The following is a 16,460-nucleotide window of genomic DNA, read 5'->3' on the forward strand; positions in this document are numbered from 1 at the left end:
TGCTGCTGCTGCTGCTGCTCGCTGGCATCAGTCAACCGTTCCAGAAGAGTCCAAAGTTGCCCGATTCCCCATTCCCAAACCGTGAACGAAAAACCGAAAGGTAAAAGATCAGACGGGAGCCGTCCCGTCAATTCAGAACCTTGGTGCGCATCCACTCACTCGTACCAACGCCCAGATTGAGGCCATTGCGGGCCCACCAGCGACGCACCTCGTCGCCCTTTGCGCCCTCGACGCCGTCCTCGAGCGCCTCTTCAATGTCGCACGTCTTGTACTCGACGCGCAGCCCGCTGCGCTTCCACCACTCGAGCACGTCGCGGTGGCCCATTTTGGTCGCGCCGACGAGGACTTGGTTGTCGTAGATCATCTTCTCGCCGTGCAGCGACGCCCAGAAGGAGAGGATGCAGACGTGCCCGTGGGTGGATGCCAGCTTGGCTACGCTGTCCTCGTGGGAAAAGGGGATGCTCGATGTCACCCACCAGCGGAGCGTGGGGAGGGAGCCGGCCTGGGTAGCAAAGGCAATTGATTTGCCCGGCTTGAGGCGGAGGGGCCGACGGGTATTTGAGAGGGCAGTGGAAGCAGCGAGGGTGGAAGAGGTAGACGACGAAGCGGTTGTAGGAGCACTAGTCGGCGGCAGCCGGTGGTGAGGAGCCACAGAGCTCGCGCGGCTCGCTGGTGTGCTCGCCGTGTCACTCTCCGAATCGTCGCCAGACTCCCTGGTGGTGAGCGGCCGCCGGTCTGGCCCACGCATGCTGGCCTGCTTCCACCATTTTAACACATCTATTTGGCCCTGTGAGCTGGCTTGCTCGAGCGCTGCTTCAGTGTATTTGAGCGGTAGACCTGAATTGCGCCACCATTCGAGCACGTGCACGTAGCCCGCCCGGCTAGCCCCGTCAATGGCGTCGACCGTGTACTCCTTGTTCAAGAAGGTCGGCGAGGTGCGCCAAAATTCGAGAAGTTCGACGCGTCCGAAAACGGCCGAGGCTTTGTCGGGCAGGAAGGCGTGACCAAAGGTGCCCCAGAAGAGGTCCTTGTGGTGGGTGTCGAGATACGAAAGAAGCGGGACCATGGCGAAGCGCATGATGATGCGAATGGCCTGGCGTGAAAGCCATGATGGCGCGGGGTTGTTGTTGTTGTTGTCAAATAGGGACCTGATGTCATCCAGGTTACCCGAGAGAATGGCCCACTCCAGCTTCTCCATAAATGTTTGAGGACCGTCCTTGCTGGCGTGGCGTGACCACAGCGGGGGCGTCGGCAGAGTGGTGTAGACGTCGAGGGCGCGTGCGAGCTCCCAGTCGCCGGTAAAGTCTAGGACCATGGACCAAATTTCGGGAGGCAGTGCCTGCGCTGTCTTGGTCGCAGCGGCCAGCGACATGTTGGGCTTTGGAGAGTGTCCAAGCGGAAGGGTCGAGTCTTGGTCAAGGGACATGAGGTCCAGCTGGTTTTGGATGGCACCCATGAGCTCATCTTTGCCCTCCCATGACATGAATTTCTTGCCAGCACCAGGCTCAAACGTCCAGAGCAGCGGTTGCAGCACCCGCATCCAGTTCCATTTCCGTCTTATCTTGCTGAGCTGTTTCTTTGTCATGGGATTTTCCCACATGAGAGTAGACATGGCCAATACCAGCAGGGTGCGCTTAGACACGTCCCAGCCGCGCAAGACTTCGAGGATCAGATTATCAGTCATGCCGTGTAGCATCTTGGCAAGGGTGTTGGCATCGACGGGAGCGAGGACGAGCATGTCGGCCCATGCACAGAGCTCGGCGGCAGCGTGAGCGACGTGTTCATGGCTGGCAAATGGCGAACAGGGACGAGACGGGTCGGTTGAGACATTGGCGAGAGTGGTTGTTTGCGGAGAGCGAACAGGAGACGTGACGATTGATCGGACGGCAATGTTGTGGCGTGCAGCGAGGCTCTCGAGGAAGGGGTCGAGGATGGGCGAAGGGACGGTAGAGGCAACGAGAATGCGCAGAGCACGCAAGCCGTCTGGTGGAGTCATTAGGAGGCGGAGGAAGACGAGGACGACGGGCGAAGGTGAGGGTGGAGGGCCATGTTTTGGAGAGGGTGCGGTCAGGGTTTCTTTGGCCGCATGGATGGATGGATGGATGGATGGATGGATGGATACAGTACAGCAGGCGGATTAAAGACGGCGGAGTGTAGACCGGAAGCCGCCCGGGACTAAGCGCGCGGGTTACATAAGGCAGCGTGTACATGTATGGTACAGGCACGTTACATGTAACGAGAGGAGAAAGAAATGCCAAGGCGGAAGCGAGGATTATGCGATCCGATGATTAGATAAGCCGGGGCCGGGGCCGGGGCGGGGCGGCAACCACGCAAAGGTAACAGCCCGGGGCCCATGTGTGAGGTGGGTGGGCCGGGGTGCGGGTCAACCGAATGGAAGCCAAGGGCTGGCGGAGGGCCGACATGGCATTTCAAAAAAAAGACGATTCAGACTCAACCGAAGCAAGGTCTGGGTTTCCTTGTCGTGGCGCCTCGGCCGTATCCTCGATCAAACTGCCTGAAGAGGCACTCTGCTGACTCGATGGACGAACGCACGCAGCGCAGCGTTTCGATCCTTTGGCTGCAGACGGGCGCTGCAAGATGCGATGACGGTGTGTCTCAGTCAAGCCACGGCTTTGTTTCTTCAATCGTCTCTCGTCGCTGGTGATCGCACAGAGAGGTGGCGTAGCCAGCCAGCCAGCTGTGGCGAGACAATCGCCATCGCCCATCGCATCGACGTCGTGATTCCTCTCACCCTCTCTGCACACTCCCATTGAGCAGAAAACTTCGGGACGCCGTCGTGGCGACCGTGCTGTGGCTGACCATGTCTTTCGCTCGCCTGCAACTAAACATGGGGGCCCACCCAACACTCCAACCAGAATAATTGACCTCTCTTTGTGTGTGTGTGTGTGTGTGTGTGTGTCTGGCTGTACTGTACGCTCGCTGCTTAGGTTTCCTTTTTGCTGATCGCTCGCCTGCCTTGCCCTGCCCTGTCTATGACCTCTCAGGTAACCACCCATCCATCCACTGAATCTCTTTTCCCTCCTCCTCCTCCTCCTCCTCCTCCTCCTCTGCCTCCCTCCCCCTCTCCCTCTCCCTCCTCTTCTTCTTCTTTTTTTTTCCCCCCCGCAATCACTCGTCCGCCGCCCGGGGCCACTCGACGCGCCGCCGCCAGACGCCCACCACACGTGCCGCCCTGTATCCACCACATCATCGAGTCCCGTCGCCGCCGTCTGACCCGACCCTACCGCTTTAAACCTGCCTGTCCTACCTTGCCTTCTTCATCTCGACCCTCGCCCTCGCTCCCCACGCCTGGCATCCCACTCCAGCTGCTCGACTCGAGACATTGGAAAAGCCACTGCCGCTTTCGGCACCCTTCCTTTGCTTGTCCAGTAGTCGCAGCCCACCCAGTCACATCTTGCTGCGTCGACGTCAGCTTGCGCCCAAGGCATTGCCTCGGCCACGCCGTCACATCACGTCGAGACTCCCCAGGGCCTCGCCTCTTCTCTAGACTTTTGTCTACAACGAGCAACATCTCCACCTTCGAAGCTTTTCCCCCACCGCGCTCCGCAAGCGCGCAACTGTGCTCCGCCGCTAAATATATAGCCCCAGGCCTCTCTGCTCCCCCCCCCCCCCCCCCCCCCCCCCCGACCAAGCTTCAAAGAAACGGTGATACGACGACTTCTGCCCTCGGCCCTTCTCGGTGCCCGAATCTTGAGTGGTACAATTCTGCAGCTTGGAATGCGGGCGACGGAAAACTGATATTATCCATTTCTGTCGCGCTCAAGGTATGGCCCGCTCGCTTGCCTGCCACCACCCCTGTCAGATGTCATTTCGTCGCAGCCACAACCCCGTCCCTTCTGACTCGACGCAAGATCAGCGCTAACAACCCTCTGCAGTTTATGCTGCTCTGCACAGCTTGGGCTAGCATCCCATGTCTCAGCAACTAGAAGACGAGGCACAGGAACTGCGGCCGTTTTCTCAGGATGCCAACCCTCCTGCATCGCAACGCGATTCCTCTCCATCGCGCGCAAGGACGCGCATCATCACCGATGGCCCCGCAATGCGAAACAAGTCGCCTGGAAATTTGCCGCCTCATTCCTTGTTCTCGCCAACCTCGGATACAAATTCGCTGAGCCCCAATGCTGAAGATCGTGTCTTTCCCATTCGGAGCGTCGTCTCCATGGATCCGACGCCGACGGCGTCGGTTTGCCGAGATAGACAAGACGGGTACTTTCACCAGTCGGCGTCGGCCCAGGCGCGAGCCAGAGATGCTCGGCGGGAATCGGTCAACAGTGCGTCATCTGCTGCTTCCGAGCACCGCTCGTCAAAATCACGATCCGAGGGCCAGCCGGTGCCAACGACGCCTAAGATGCGAAGGGGCATGTCCAGCGAGAGGCTCGACTTTCGAACGACCCAGCAAACGTTCAATGACATTGTATCCTCCAAGAGCGGAACCGATAGCGCCATGAACTCGGTTCACTCTGGCGAGTTCCCCTCGTCACCAGCACCAAGCTCGGCCAAGAGTGTTGCGGAAAGCCTGCAGGATACGCCACTCGTAACGGCCCGCTTCAAGCACGTCGTAACCGAAGGAGGACATGCTGTAATCACGGGCAGGGGCGGCGAAACGCTGCAGCGATGCGAAGACGAGCCGATTCACATACCGGGGGCGGTTCAGGGCTTCGGGATGCTAGTGGCACTCGAAGAAGAGTCGGACGGGAAACTCATCGTTCGCATCGTCAGCGAAAACTCAAAGAGGCTTATAGGCTACTCGCCGGGTGCACTTTTCGCTCTAGACAACTTTTGCGATATTCTTTCCGAGGAACAAGCCGACAATCTGCTGGACCACATTGACTTTATACGGGATGAGGACGCCGACGTCGCCACCAATGGACCCGAAGTCTTCACCCTGATCATTCGCAATCCAGAGAAGAAATCTCGCAAGTTTTGGTGTGCAATGCATGTCAACCAGGCCAATCCAAACCTCGTCATTTGCGAATTCGAACTAGAGGACGATCCGGTCAATCCTCTGGTGCCAACGAATGACGCGACCCCGGAGCTGCCGGAAGATACGTTGCAGAGCAATCCCACAGCGGAAGAGTATGCCGAAAGCACGCAAAACATCAGTAGGCCGCTGAGAGTCTTGCGCAGCGCGAGGAAGCGCAAAGGTGAGGCTGCGGCCATGGAGGTCTTCAACATCATGTCTCAGGTGCAGGAGCAGCTTGCAACGGCACCGAATCTCGAAAAGTTTCTCAAGGTGCTCGTTGGTGTCGTAAAGGAGCTGACGGGGTTTCATCGCGTCATGATATATCAATTCGACACGCAATGGAACGGCCGGGTCGTAACGGAGCTCGTAGATCCTCGAGCAACAAAGGATCTTTACAAAGGACTTAACTTTCCCGCGTCAGACATCCCCAAGCAAGCACGACAACTCTACAAAATCAACAAGGTGCGAATGCTGTACGATCGAGATCAAGAAACTGCTCGTCTGGTTTGCCGGACCGTCGAAGACTTGGAGACTCCTCTCGACCTTGCCTATTCCTATTTGCGCGCAATGTCGCCAATCCATCTCAAATACCTCAAAAACATGGCAGTTCGGTCGTCCATGTCCATCTCCATCAACGCATTTGACGAGCTATGGGGGTTGATTGCGTGTCATTCATACGGCCCAAAGGGCATGCGCGTCTCGTTTCCGATTCGCAAAATGTGTCGTCTAGTGGGCGACTCTGCCTCGAGGAATATTGAACGGCTGTCATATGCGTCGAGGCTACAGGCAAGGAAACTAATCAACACGGTTCCAACTCGGCACAATCCCTCCGGATACATCGTTGCATCCTCGGAAGACTTGCTCAAGCTGTTCGATGCGGATTTTGGATTGCTGTCGATCAGGGACGAGACCAAGATCCTGGGTCAGTTGGAGCAGTCTCAAGAAGCACTTGCGATGCTCGAATACTTGCGCATGCGGAAAATCACGTCAGTCATGACTTCCCAGGACATTGCGATTGACTTTCCGGATCTTCGTTATCCGCCAGGCTTCCAGGTCGTTGCCGGCATGCTCGTCGTGCCCCTGTCGGTCTCGGGCAATGATTTCATCGTCTTCTTCAGGAAGGGGCAGCTCAAAGAAGTCAAGTGGGCAGGTAATCCCTATGAAAAGTTTGTCAAGGAAGGGACCGAAGGCTACCTCGAGCCACGAAAGAGTTTCAAGACGTGGTGTGAAACGGTGGTGGGCAAATGCCGAGAATGGTCCGAAGAGGAGATCGAGACAGCTGCGGTGCTCTGCCTCGTGTATGGAAAATTTATCGAGGTCTGGCGGCAGAAAGAGGCGGCCTTGCAAAGCAGCCAGCTGACGCGACTGCTTCTGGCCAACTCGGCGCACGAAGTCCGAACGCCTTTAAATGCCATCATCAATTACCTGGAGATCGCCCTCGAAGGCACTCTGGATCAGGAAACGCGCGAAAATTTGGCCAAGTCTCACTCTGCTTCCAAGTCACTAATATATGTCATCAATGACCTTTTGGACCTCACCAAGACCGAGGAAGGTGGGCCCCTGATTCGAGGAGAGGTCTTTGACCTGAAGGAGACCTTTGCCGAGGCGACAGACATGTTCGCCGGCGACGCAAAGCGCAAGAGAATATCGTACGATGTTGTGGAGCATCCGGGCGTTCCCCAGAAGGTCCTGGGTGATCAGCGCAGGGTGCGGCAGGCCATCTCCAACGTCACGGCCAACGCCATCCAAAACACATCGAAGGGTGGCGTCAATGTGGATATGTATGCTAATGCACGAAAAGGGCTGACGGATCATTGGGCTGATTAATTTCATAGGTACGTGTCCAGCTGGGAGGATAATCACGCCAACGTTGAGGTAGCCGTTGCCGACACGGGCGCGGGAATGAGCGGCAAAAAGCTCGATGCCCTCTTCCGAGACTTGGAGCAAGTGCAAAGCGAAACGACCGAGATGCTCGAAGAAACCCTCGCTCCAAACTCGAAGAGGATCGAAGGTAATGGGGGCGAAAAGCGCACTCTGGGACTAGGCCTTGCCGTCGTGGCAAGAATCATCCGCAACATGAATGGTCAATTGCGCCTCAAGTCGGAAGAGGGCAAGGGATCTCGATTCGTCATCCAGTTCCCCTTCGACATGCCAGATGGCAAAGACAAGAAGGGACTGATGGATGCGTCTTCGAAGGCATCGCTGACTCCACAGTCTGAAGGGCCCGCTTTGGGCGGAGACGGACGTGAGATGACGCTGGTGGACAAAGGCCAACCATCCAAAGACTCGGGCAACCCGTTGCTCAGAAGGGACAGCTCGGACAGCGTCAACAGTAAAAAGAGCGTGAAGAGCGTGCACAGCGTATCGAGCGCACAAAGTGGCAAGAGCGCTAAGAGTGATGTTGACAGGCTCATAGAAGCCATTCAAGAACCACACATGGTGGACAGCAGATCGCAATCACAATCGTCTGTCAACAACCCTCATCATCCAATGTTGGAGAAGGGTGGTGGCGGATTCTCTCCTTCGAAAGCACGGGCCCGCAGCGCAGGAGATACTACGAGACGACAGCACTCGCTTGCTCTGAGCCGGCCCGGCGAGTCCAACGTGACGGACTCGGGACAGCCCGTCAGAGCGGTCAGAGTGGCAGAGGAATTTTTCAACAGACCCGATTCCTCGGACAGCGAGAAGAGCTGCATCCTTGGCGAAGTGGATGACAGTCGACCAAAATTAGAAGAGCCGCCGGACGCAGACAACATGCGCGTCCTCGTCGCAGAGGATGACCCCGTCAACAGCAAGATCGTGAAGAAAAGGGTCGAAAAGATTGGCCACGAGGTTACGCTTACTGTCAATGGCGAGGAATGTGCAAGCGTCTACGGAGAGAAGCCTGGCTACTTTGACGTCATTTTGATGGACATGCAGGTGAGCTGGTTGAACATGTGCTACGAGGAAATTTCTAACCCGCTTACAGATGCCCATTGTCGACGGATTGACTTCAACCAAGATGATTCGCTCTTTTGAAAAGAGCAATCCATCTCACGTGCTCTCGACACGAGCGACGCTCAACGGTCGCATACCTATCATCGCCGTGTCAGCTTCTCTCGAAGAGCGGGAACGGCAGACTTATATCGACGCCGGGTTTGACGCGTGGATTCTCAAGCCGATTGCCTTTGCGCGGCTGCAGGAGCTCATGCAGGCGATTGTCGACCGTGATGTGCGTGAGGCGGCGCTTTACAAGCCTGGCGAGTGGGAGCGCGGTGGCTGGTTTCATCGATCGCAACCCGACGTATTCCAGGCTCAGACGGAACCGAATGAAGACAAGAAGGTCTCATCAAGCTCTCAGCCTACAGAGGCCAAGAAGATTACGCCTGTTGCGGATACAGACGGGCAAGCAGACGGCCCGGTGGTCCAAGACGGCGGCGGAGAAGGCTTTGCTAACATTCCCCGCAGCAGGGAAAGCTGGCCATGACGAGGTTTCCCTATGCACGAGGTTTTCCCTTGAACTGTACGAAGCAACGATTTTGTATTCTTGTACTCTCACTCGCCGTCGGGCTCGTCCGGGGCGGACAGGCATTATACTCAGCACTTGACGGCTTCGACGACGGACCTTATTTTTCACAGACTCAGGAGGGGGGGGGGGCATTACCGAGGTGGCTGGCTAGGGATGCATATTTCCTTTTTGGTTTGAATTGTCTGGGACTCAGCTGGGCAGTCGTCACGGGTTTTACGCATGCGCATGTCCACCAGTGGTGTTCTGGCTCCGGATTTTCTCTTGTTCCTTTTCTTTGGCAGGGCGTCGAATGCATGGCGGGCAGGCATGGTTGCTTCGGGTTTTTGAACCGTGAAGGGAGATGGGAGCCGAAAATGGGGCCGGTCTGGGCGGAATCGAGGGGCATAAGGAGCGAGTCGGCGGAGCGGTGTGTAAACTGCAAAGGGCGAGGTGTTTGGACAGGAGACATTGAGCAGACGGAGCGAGGAACCTGTGAGGCTAAGGTAGAGTAGAAATAAGACGTAATCAGCCTCGACTCCGACTAAGGTTTGCCGTGGGCGAGGAGCGCGCGGGCACAGATTGCACTCGGGAAGACGCGAGAGACCCCGCGCCTCACGACGGAATCTGAAAGTTCCCTGGGGGCCGCCGCTGGCCAATGGCTGTGCATCGATTACAGCCGTAGCACCACCTGGGCCTGAGCCTGAGACCCATCTGATCTCCACCAGCTCAACCTCCCACCGCTCCCATTTCCGGTCCGAGCACCTACAAAGTCCACGTCGTCGGTCACTTTGCGCCTCTCTCTGCCTGCGTCCTCTTTTGCCCGTGTATCCCTCTCTCGCGCTCTCCAGCTGCTCCAGCACCCCTTGCCCCAACGACTCTCTCGCACCACCCAATTCGTCGCCTCGTCGCCTTCCCGCGTCCCCTCACCAACAATGTCCGACGTCAAGGAATTCACCTACTCCGACGTTTCGGAGCACAGCTCCAAGAAGGACCTGTACATGGTCATTCACGACAAGGTCTACAACTGCAGCAGCTTCGTCGACGAGCACCCGTGAGTCCACCACAGCTCTCCCTCGGCTGTCGCCCCAGCCGTGTGTGTTGCCGCCAACCAGCGGCCGCCTAGCTTGCTGCCTCCTCTCGGCAGCGGAGCGGCGTCCACATGCGTGCGCGCAATGGCTCGGCGAGGCGGTCAGGGAATCAATTGCTCTGCAGGCACAGGGCTGACATATATACACGCAGCGGTGGTGAGGAGGTGATGCTCGACGTTGGCGGCCAAGATGCCACCGAAGCCTTTGAGGACGTCGGCCACTCGGATGAGGCGCGCGAAATCCTGGGCGGCCTGCTCGTCGGCAACCTCAAGAGAGTGGTACGTCTTGACCGGTTACATCACACAAATCGACCGTTTGCACGGCTTGCACCGCCCCGGCCGTTGATTTCCAAGGACTTCGGGACGCAGATTTTCCGAGCGCCTGCAGGTGGCATGACACGGCGTGTCTGCCTGCGCGCGATGCCTCCCCTCTCCCGCAACCATCTTTTTGCTTTTCTACCAGACTACGGCAGCTAACACGACGATTGCGCATGCAGGCCGGCGACCCCGAGCCCAAGACGTCGCAGGCGCCGCAGTCGCAGAGCTCCAAGAGCGACGCGACCGGCTTTGGCCTGGGCGTCTACGCCATCCTCCTCGTCGGCGGCGGCCTCGCCTACTTTGCCTACCAATACCTGCAGGCCAACTCGGAACAGCAGTAGAATGGGACCAAGCAAGGAAACAAGCAGGCACGCGGCATTGGTCAGGTCTTGTGCCCCGAGGATTCTGTGACAACTGGCCGGCGGGAATGGCGTGGACTGTGAGAATTGCTGCGCATCCCAAGCGCATCGGCTCTGAGCAAGTGCTGGCGGCTGGCTGGTAGATGGTCGCCCTTTCGGCCAATTTCTTCGGCCCGCGTTGCACCTAGGTACGGTTGGGAGCTTTCCGCGCACAGCCAGGCGGACCGGGGGGTGGGGGTGTTTGGCGACAGCGGCGACTTTGCCGTTTGGGCGTTTTTTGTCTACTTCCTTCTTCCCTTTCTTCAGGCGCATCCTGTGTTCGCGCTGCATGCACAATCGGACGTGTGTTGAGAGATGCGGGGAGAGTGGGGGGTTTGGGTGAAATGAGTGAAAGATGAGCCGGATTCACGGGCTGGCGGCGAGTTAGGAAGAAAAAGAGGTAGGATACTTTCTGATCTTCTTTCGACCTCATGCTGCTTGACGTCACGTTTATGTTGATATGTTCTTTCTTTTTGTTTACTCCTTTCCCCCCTGTGTGGTTTCAACTCCACCACCCCATGAAGAAATGCACCTAGAAGAAGTACATATCTACCGACCTACCTCATCTACCTAGTAATCATCATCTTTGTTTGGCAACTCGGCCATTGATGCTTAACCAATGTGAAAATCCTTGACAGGCTCCTTTTCCCCCCAGCGTGTCTTGATCTAACCACCAGCTCCCCCCATGCCGTCCCGGGACATCGTCTCATCTCACCTCACATCAGCGCCGTCCGCGGGCTAAGTCAACTCCAAAGTCTCTTGCTCCATCCTGTTTCTCTCTCTCTCTCTCTCTCTACCATGAAATCTACAGACGGAAGAAGATGACGCGCCCGCAAGTCGGCGAAGAGGCACGGGACACCAGACGGCCTCCTTCCTTCCTTCCTTCCTTCCTTCCTTCTTGCCCACCCGGTCAGCGCTGTGCGTGCGTATCCCCAGCAACGGACCGGGGGCTCACGACGTTTGAAGTTGCGGTTTAAAAAGGGGGTCTAGAGATATATAGGGGTAGGCATACGGGGTAGAGTGTGGACGGACGCATATGATCATCAGCTAGCTACAGGTAGGTGGGTAGTGGGAGTGGTGGCCGCCATCAAGGTGCAATGTGATGATGTCAAGATGTAGATGGACCTGAGTGTGCTTAGAGCATGGGCGTATGGCGTTGACGGTGTGCTGGTGATGGATTTACTTTTTACGAAGGAAGGCATCGTGTCGTGTGGTTGGGTGCGTCAAAGTCGACACGGTGGTTGCTTTTGTTTTTCCCTGGGGATTGGAAGTTGGGTGCGTGTGCGTGGTGGCTGCAGATGGATGTACAGTACATCCGTCGTGGTGGTGACAGCCCAGTGGTAGATGATGGGCCGCGGGAAATGTATACCCGAAATGTATACCCCAGCGAGTTGGCGGTCCACACCGCCTGGCCGATCACGCCTTGAAGGAGCTGTCTGACGGGACCTTCAGGTCGACGAGTACAGTCCGTAGTCGCAGATCAAGCGAGCCGTGAAGAGGAGGGTCCTTTGATGGAGCGGACGAGAAAGGAAAGGTGACAGATGGGTAGGTGCCAAGGCCCGGATATCAGGGACCGACGGGCCGAGGTTCTTTTAGGTTGACTTGACTGCCTTAGGTTTGCGCGCTGCCCGCCGGGTGCTACGGTACTTGACCAGCGTCGCCGTCACAAGCCAAAACCCATCCCCGCCGACCGCACTACCTACCTATTCCATCATCCACGACCGCCATCGCGCGCGCGTTCCACCACCCAGCCCAACCGAACGCTATCCTTCACTCACCATCTCGTCGCCGCCGTCGCTTGCTCGCCAGAGTCTCTGCGCTCCCAAGCCGTCGCCTCCCGACCGCTCTCCGCTATCTACCCGGCATCTGCACCCCGCCGGCGGCCGGCTGTTTGATCTTTGAGCTGCTCTGCTGCTGCTCCGTTTCTTTGCACCACCCACCCACGCAACCGCGCGCTGTATATTGGAACAAACCGCCATCATGGTTGCCGACGCCGTCATCTACCATCCGACCGTTTCTCACTACCTCAAGTTTGTCGCGACGACGGGTGCGTCATAACCCCTCAAGCTTTTCCCCAACCCCGCAATTCAGACGAAGCTTCTTCCGTTCGTTCGGCGGGCTACGTAGCTGCATCATCCGCTCGTCCATCCGTCCGTCCGTCCGTCCGCCTACTCAACACACAAAACAAGACAGACGGAGTAGGCTAATATTTCGCTCCGCCCACAAACAGTCGGCCGCGACAAATTCCTGCGCACGCTGCAGTACTTCTCGCGCTTCTACGCGTGGTACCTGTACCGGACGAACCACAGCGCGGCGGCGATAGCGCCGTACGACGCGGTCAAGAAGGCGTTCGGCACGACGCGCAAGATCCTGCGCCTGGGCAAGTTTGTCGAGCACTTCAAGGCGGCGGCGCTGGCGGCCGACTCGGCCGCCCTCGACCCCGTCCTCAAGTACTGCGCCGTCGGCCGCCAGCTCGGCTACGCGGGCTACATGTGTTTTGACAATGCGACCGTGCTGGACGCCATTGGCGCGCGCAAGAGCGGCAACATCAAGAGTATTCAGGAAAGCGCGTACAAGGCGTGGATGGCGGGCTTGCTATGCAACGTCGTTGCGGGCGTGTATAGCCTTGTGCAGTTGAGGCAGAGGAGTGGCGCGGTCGATGAGAAGGAGGCCGAGAGCGTCGTCGAGAAGAAGAAGATTGAGAGGTGAGTCTGTCCGACAACAAGATTTTACTTGAGGGAAAGCAGCAGGGCGAAACCTAATGCAATACGTGTAGGGAAGCAAATGCTGCAAAGATTCAGCTCGTCTCGGATCTTTGCGACCTGACGGTCCCCGTGTCGGCTCTCGGTTACGCCACCCTCGATGATGGCATCGTCGGCATTGCCGGCACCGTCAGCTCGCTGCTTGGCCTGTACACGGTGTGGAAGAAGACGGCTTGATGTGGGTGCCGCGTGCCGGGTCGACAATGGGGAAAAGGTAAGTCTCTTGCGGAGGCGAAGTATTTCATATAAAGCCTTATGGGGGGAATGCATTGATTGTTTTTTCTATTCTATTTATCCGAGAGGGATCAAGAATGACAGGTGTGTCAATTTGTCTTTCGTGTTCCTTTTTTGGTATTTTGAGCTGGTTCGGTCAAGGCGCATGCCCATCCCCGTTGTTCAGCCCGCTCCCCTTGTGTCCGTGTGTGTTGATATGTAGGAAATGACGACGGCTTGTTTGCATGCGTGGAAGCAACGAAACGACCGCGCAGGCCGGCAGACAGACAGACAGACGAGTACTCTTCCCAATGTCATGACGCTGCGACGGGGGTTCCGGCGTTGCAATCGCACGGCAGTCGGTTCCTGTCACCTTGCTCGCTCCTCTCGTCGAAACCACATGAACGGCCTGCATAGTTTCACGCTACCTACGGTAGAGCGTAGTTCGTTCCCTCGTGGCCGAGGCACAGTTTGCATGCAAGTTTCCACCCGACACCAGCCAGAGAGCGTGCAGGAGCAAGGGCGGTGGTCTGGCCTGGGGCTGGTGGGTTGCATTGATGGTCCGACATGGATGTCAGTCAGACGCACGCCGCTTCCTTCCTTGAGCCTCGCCCCCAGCTGCGGTGCGCATCATGATGCACAGTCTCTTTTTTTTTTTTTTTTTTTCTATTTTTTTTTTTTTCGCTTAGCATGGCCGATTAAAGGAAACTGAGGTGGACTCTTCCGGTCATTACAGTTTCGCCGCCTGACTCGCACCTCGTTGCGTCGTCAGCGCCCATCCTGAGGTCGACGGCGGGATGGCGAATGTGGAGGAAGTGGGAGCGAGCGAGAGAGAAGGGGAGAGAGAGGGCGAAAAAGAGAGAGAGGGAGAGAGAGCGGGCGAAAAAGAGAGAGAGGCAAGCTTTTACCAAGCACGACGCCCCCTCCCCCCGGTTGCGGCGGCACGGCCATCTAAGCCAAGGTAAGCATATCCATACTAATGTACTATCAATCTTCAATCGACGCTGGCCAATGATGCGTCGCCTTGGCACCACGAGCTGTCAGGCTCTCGCCTGCCCCATTCGAGCCATGTAACCTCGACTGATCGCCAGCCTTTTCTTCTTTTCCTTTTCCTTTTCCTTTTCCTGTTCTTTGACTCGCTCTCTCTCTCTCTCTCTCTCTCTCTCTCGCTCTTTCTTTCTCCACTCGACTGAACTCCAGATGAATTGAATATCAACAACACCTCTGACGTCTCGTCTCGTCTCGTCTCGTCTCTGCGGCTCGGCTCGAAGACCCCAGACCCGTTTACTCCAGCATCTGCCCCGCGCCGCGCCGCGCCAAACGGAACATGCACTCGGACGACGCGCCCAAGAACCTGCAAGGCGCGACAGAGGTCGAAGCCTCGTCGTCGCCGTTGCACCATCACCACCGAAGCTATGAAGACACGGACAAGAACCGCTGGGATCGGCTGTGGCCCGTCATAGCGTGCGGCGCAGGGCTGTTTTCCGACGGCTACCTTAACAACGTGCGCATGCAATAATTCCCCAGAAATTATTGACCGGGGGGAACAAGTGCGACTAACATGTTTCTTTCTTGGGGATGGGTAGGTCATTGGTTCGGTCAACACCATGCTCAAGCGCATCTACCCCGACGAATACGCCAATAGCAGCGCGCAAAACAACGTCAGCAGCATCACATTTGCCGGCACTGTCGTCGGCATGCTCTTCTTTGGCTATACGTCGGACCGCTTCTCGCGCAAGTGGTCGCTGTTTGCGTCGACCGTCATCATCATCGTCTTTGCAGCGCTGGGCGCCGGCTCGTATGGCGCTGGCGGCAGCGTATCGGGCCTCTTTGCTGCCCTTACCGCGTACCGCTTCTTCTTGGGTATCGGTATCGGCGGCGAGTATCCTGCTGGTAGTGTGGGTTGTGCGGAGAGTACGGGAGAGTTGAAGAGTGGCACGCGGAATAGGTGGTTTATTTTGTTTAGCAATGTCATGATTGACTTTGCGTTTTTGGTGTCGTCGATTGTGCCGGTTATTGTGGTGTGTACCAGACCTCCTTTCTTTCTCCCCTCCCATCCCTCTAACTTGCCTTCCCCCCCCCCCCAGGTCCTCGCAACAGGCGAATCCCATCTGCGCGCCGCCTGGCGCATCTGCCTCGGCATCGGCGTCATCCCACCCCTCAGCCTGCTCTGGATGCGCATCAAACTGCAAGAACCCGAAGCCTACAAGCGCGAATCGATGCGCCACACCCCCATCCCGTACCTCCTGGCCATCAAATACTACTGGTTCCGGCTCAGCGCCATCAGCATCATCTGGTTCATCTACGACTTCTCGGCCTACGCCTTCGGCATCTACAGCACGACCATCCTGGCCAATCTGCTGGGCGACGACGCCGCGCTGTGGAAGAGCTTCGCGTGGAACATTCTCATTAATTTCTTTTACCTGCCCGGCGCGCTGCTGGGCAGTTTCCTCGCCGACGTGCCCGCGCTGGGCCCCAAGAAGACGCTCGTCATCGGCGTCTGCGCGCAGGCCGTCGTCGGCTACATCATGGCCGGCGCGTACTCGAAGCTCGAAGAGCCCGCCAACATTGCCGGCTTCTGCGTCGTCTACGGCGTCTTTTTGAGTCTGGGCGAGATGGGGCCCGGCGACAACATTGGCCTTTTGGCTAGTAAGACGAGTGCGACTGCTGTGCGGTGAGTTGTGTTGTCCTTTTCCCGCTTTTCTTTCTTTCTCTCTTTCTTTCTTTCACCCACCCCTCCTCCAGCCTCCCTTGAGAACCACCTCCTAACAATCGCCCAGAGGCCAATACTACGGCATCGCCGCCGCCATCGGCAAAATCGGCGCCTTCGTCGGTACCTGGGTTTTCCCCGTCATCCAATCGCACGCCCCCAACGCGACAGCCTCCGGCCAAGACCCCTTCTGGGTTGCCTCCTCCCTCGCCATCTTGAGCGGCGTCATCGCTTGGTTTTGTCTGCCCACTGTCGGCCAGGATGATATTGATGAGGAGGACAAAAGGTTTAGAGCTTATTTGGAGAGTAATGGGTTTGATACCGGACGCATGGGGTTGGGGAAGGGTGGGGTGGGGGATGGAGCGGGGGAGGCGGAGAGGGGCAGGGGGTCGAGTATTGAAGGTAGTGAAGGCGTTGGGGCGGCTGTGGTGGGCGAGAGGACGAAGGCGTAGTAGGTGGACCAGAAGGAGAATTGAAGGGAATGCGTACGTCCCTTGAGGG

At 57.4% G+C, this 16,460-nt stretch overlaps 5 protein-coding genes across 5 annotated transcripts; 4 read left to right on the forward strand and 1 right to left on the reverse strand.

Annotated features, from left to right (window-relative positions):
* Nucleotides 1–127: 127 nt before the first annotated feature.
* On the reverse strand, nucleotides 128–1,996 carry IWZ02DRAFT_374604 (uncharacterized protein; the record flags this gene model as incomplete). Its single annotated transcript, XM_066764771.1, has 2 exons — nucleotides 128–620; nucleotides 711–1,996. The coding sequence occupies 2 exons, from the start codon at nucleotides 1,994–1,996 to the stop codon at nucleotides 128–130; spliced, it is 1,779 nt and encodes a 592-aa protein (XP_066624891.1).
* Nucleotides 1,997–3,931: 1,935 nt separating this feature from the next.
* Nucleotides 3,932–8,450, forward strand: IWZ02DRAFT_489296 (uncharacterized protein; the record flags this gene model as incomplete). Its single annotated transcript, XM_066769551.1, has 3 exons — nucleotides 3,932–6,765; nucleotides 6,820–7,903; nucleotides 7,953–8,450. 3 exons carry the CDS (start codon nucleotides 3,932–3,934, stop codon nucleotides 8,448–8,450), a joined length of 4,416 nt encoding a protein of 1,471 aa, XP_066624892.1.
* Nucleotides 8,451–9,403: 953 nt separating this feature from the next.
* On the forward strand, nucleotides 9,404–10,217 carry IWZ02DRAFT_489297 (cytochrome b5; the record flags this gene model as incomplete). The annotated part of the gene is made up of 3 exons (XM_066769552.1): nucleotides 9,404–9,522; nucleotides 9,711–9,837; nucleotides 10,056–10,217. The coding sequence occupies 3 exons, from the start codon at nucleotides 9,404–9,406 to the stop codon at nucleotides 10,215–10,217; spliced, it is 408 nt and encodes a 135-aa protein (XP_066624893.1).
* Nucleotides 10,218–11,971: 1,754 nt separating this feature from the next.
* Nucleotides 11,972–13,344, forward strand: IWZ02DRAFT_218223 (peroxisomal biogenesis factor 11). Its single transcript, XM_066762778.1, has 3 exons — nucleotides 11,972–12,321; nucleotides 12,505–12,979; nucleotides 13,051–13,344. The coding sequence occupies exons 1-3, from the start codon at nucleotides 12,255–12,257 to the stop codon at nucleotides 13,211–13,213; spliced, it is 705 nt and encodes a 234-aa protein (XP_066624894.1). The 5' UTR covers nucleotides 11,972–12,254; the 3' UTR covers nucleotides 13,214–13,344.
* A 1,049-nt stretch (nucleotides 13,345–14,393) lies between these two features.
* IWZ02DRAFT_447636 (major facilitator superfamily domain-containing protein) lies at nucleotides 14,394–16,316 on the forward strand. Its single transcript, XM_066767296.1, has 3 exons — nucleotides 14,394–14,753; nucleotides 14,836–15,270; nucleotides 15,337–16,316. Exons 1-3 carry the CDS (start codon nucleotides 14,577–14,579, stop codon nucleotides 15,925–15,927), a joined length of 1,203 nt encoding a protein of 400 aa, XP_066624895.1. The 5' UTR covers nucleotides 14,394–14,576; the 3' UTR covers nucleotides 15,928–16,316.
* Nucleotides 16,317–16,460: the final 144 nt, after the last annotated feature.

Source organism: Phyllosticta citriasiana, assembly GCF_038021145.1.
Source record: "Phyllosticta citriasiana strain CBS 120426 chromosome Unknown IWZ02scaffold_4, whole genome shotgun sequence".
Taxonomy (NCBI): Eukaryota; Fungi; Ascomycota; class Dothideomycetes; order Botryosphaeriales; family Phyllostictaceae; genus Phyllosticta; species Phyllosticta citriasiana.

Coding starts and splice junctions, on each gene's coding strand:
- IWZ02DRAFT_218223 (XM_066762778.1), top strand. CDS start 12,255: ATGGTTGCCGACGCCGTCATCTACCATCCGACCGTTTCTCACTACCTC. Junction 12,322..12,504: donor CAAGTTTGTCGCGACGACGG/GTGCGTCATAAC, acceptor GCCCACAAACAG/TCGGCCGCGACAAATTCCTG. Junction 12,980..13,050: donor GAGAAGAAGAAGATTGAGAG/GTGAGTCTGTCC, acceptor CAATACGTGTAG/GGAAGCAAATGCTGCAAAGA.
- IWZ02DRAFT_447636 (XM_066767296.1), top strand. CDS start 14,577: ATGCACTCGGACGACGCGCCCAAGAACCTGCAAGGCGCGACAGAGGTC. Junction 14,754..14,835: donor CCGACGGCTACCTTAACAAC/GTGCGCATGCAA, acceptor GGGGATGGGTAG/GTCATTGGTTCGGTCAACAC. Junction 15,271..15,336: donor CGATTGTGCCGGTTATTGTG/GTGTGTACCAGA, acceptor CCCCCCCCCCAG/GTCCTCGCAACAGGCGAATC.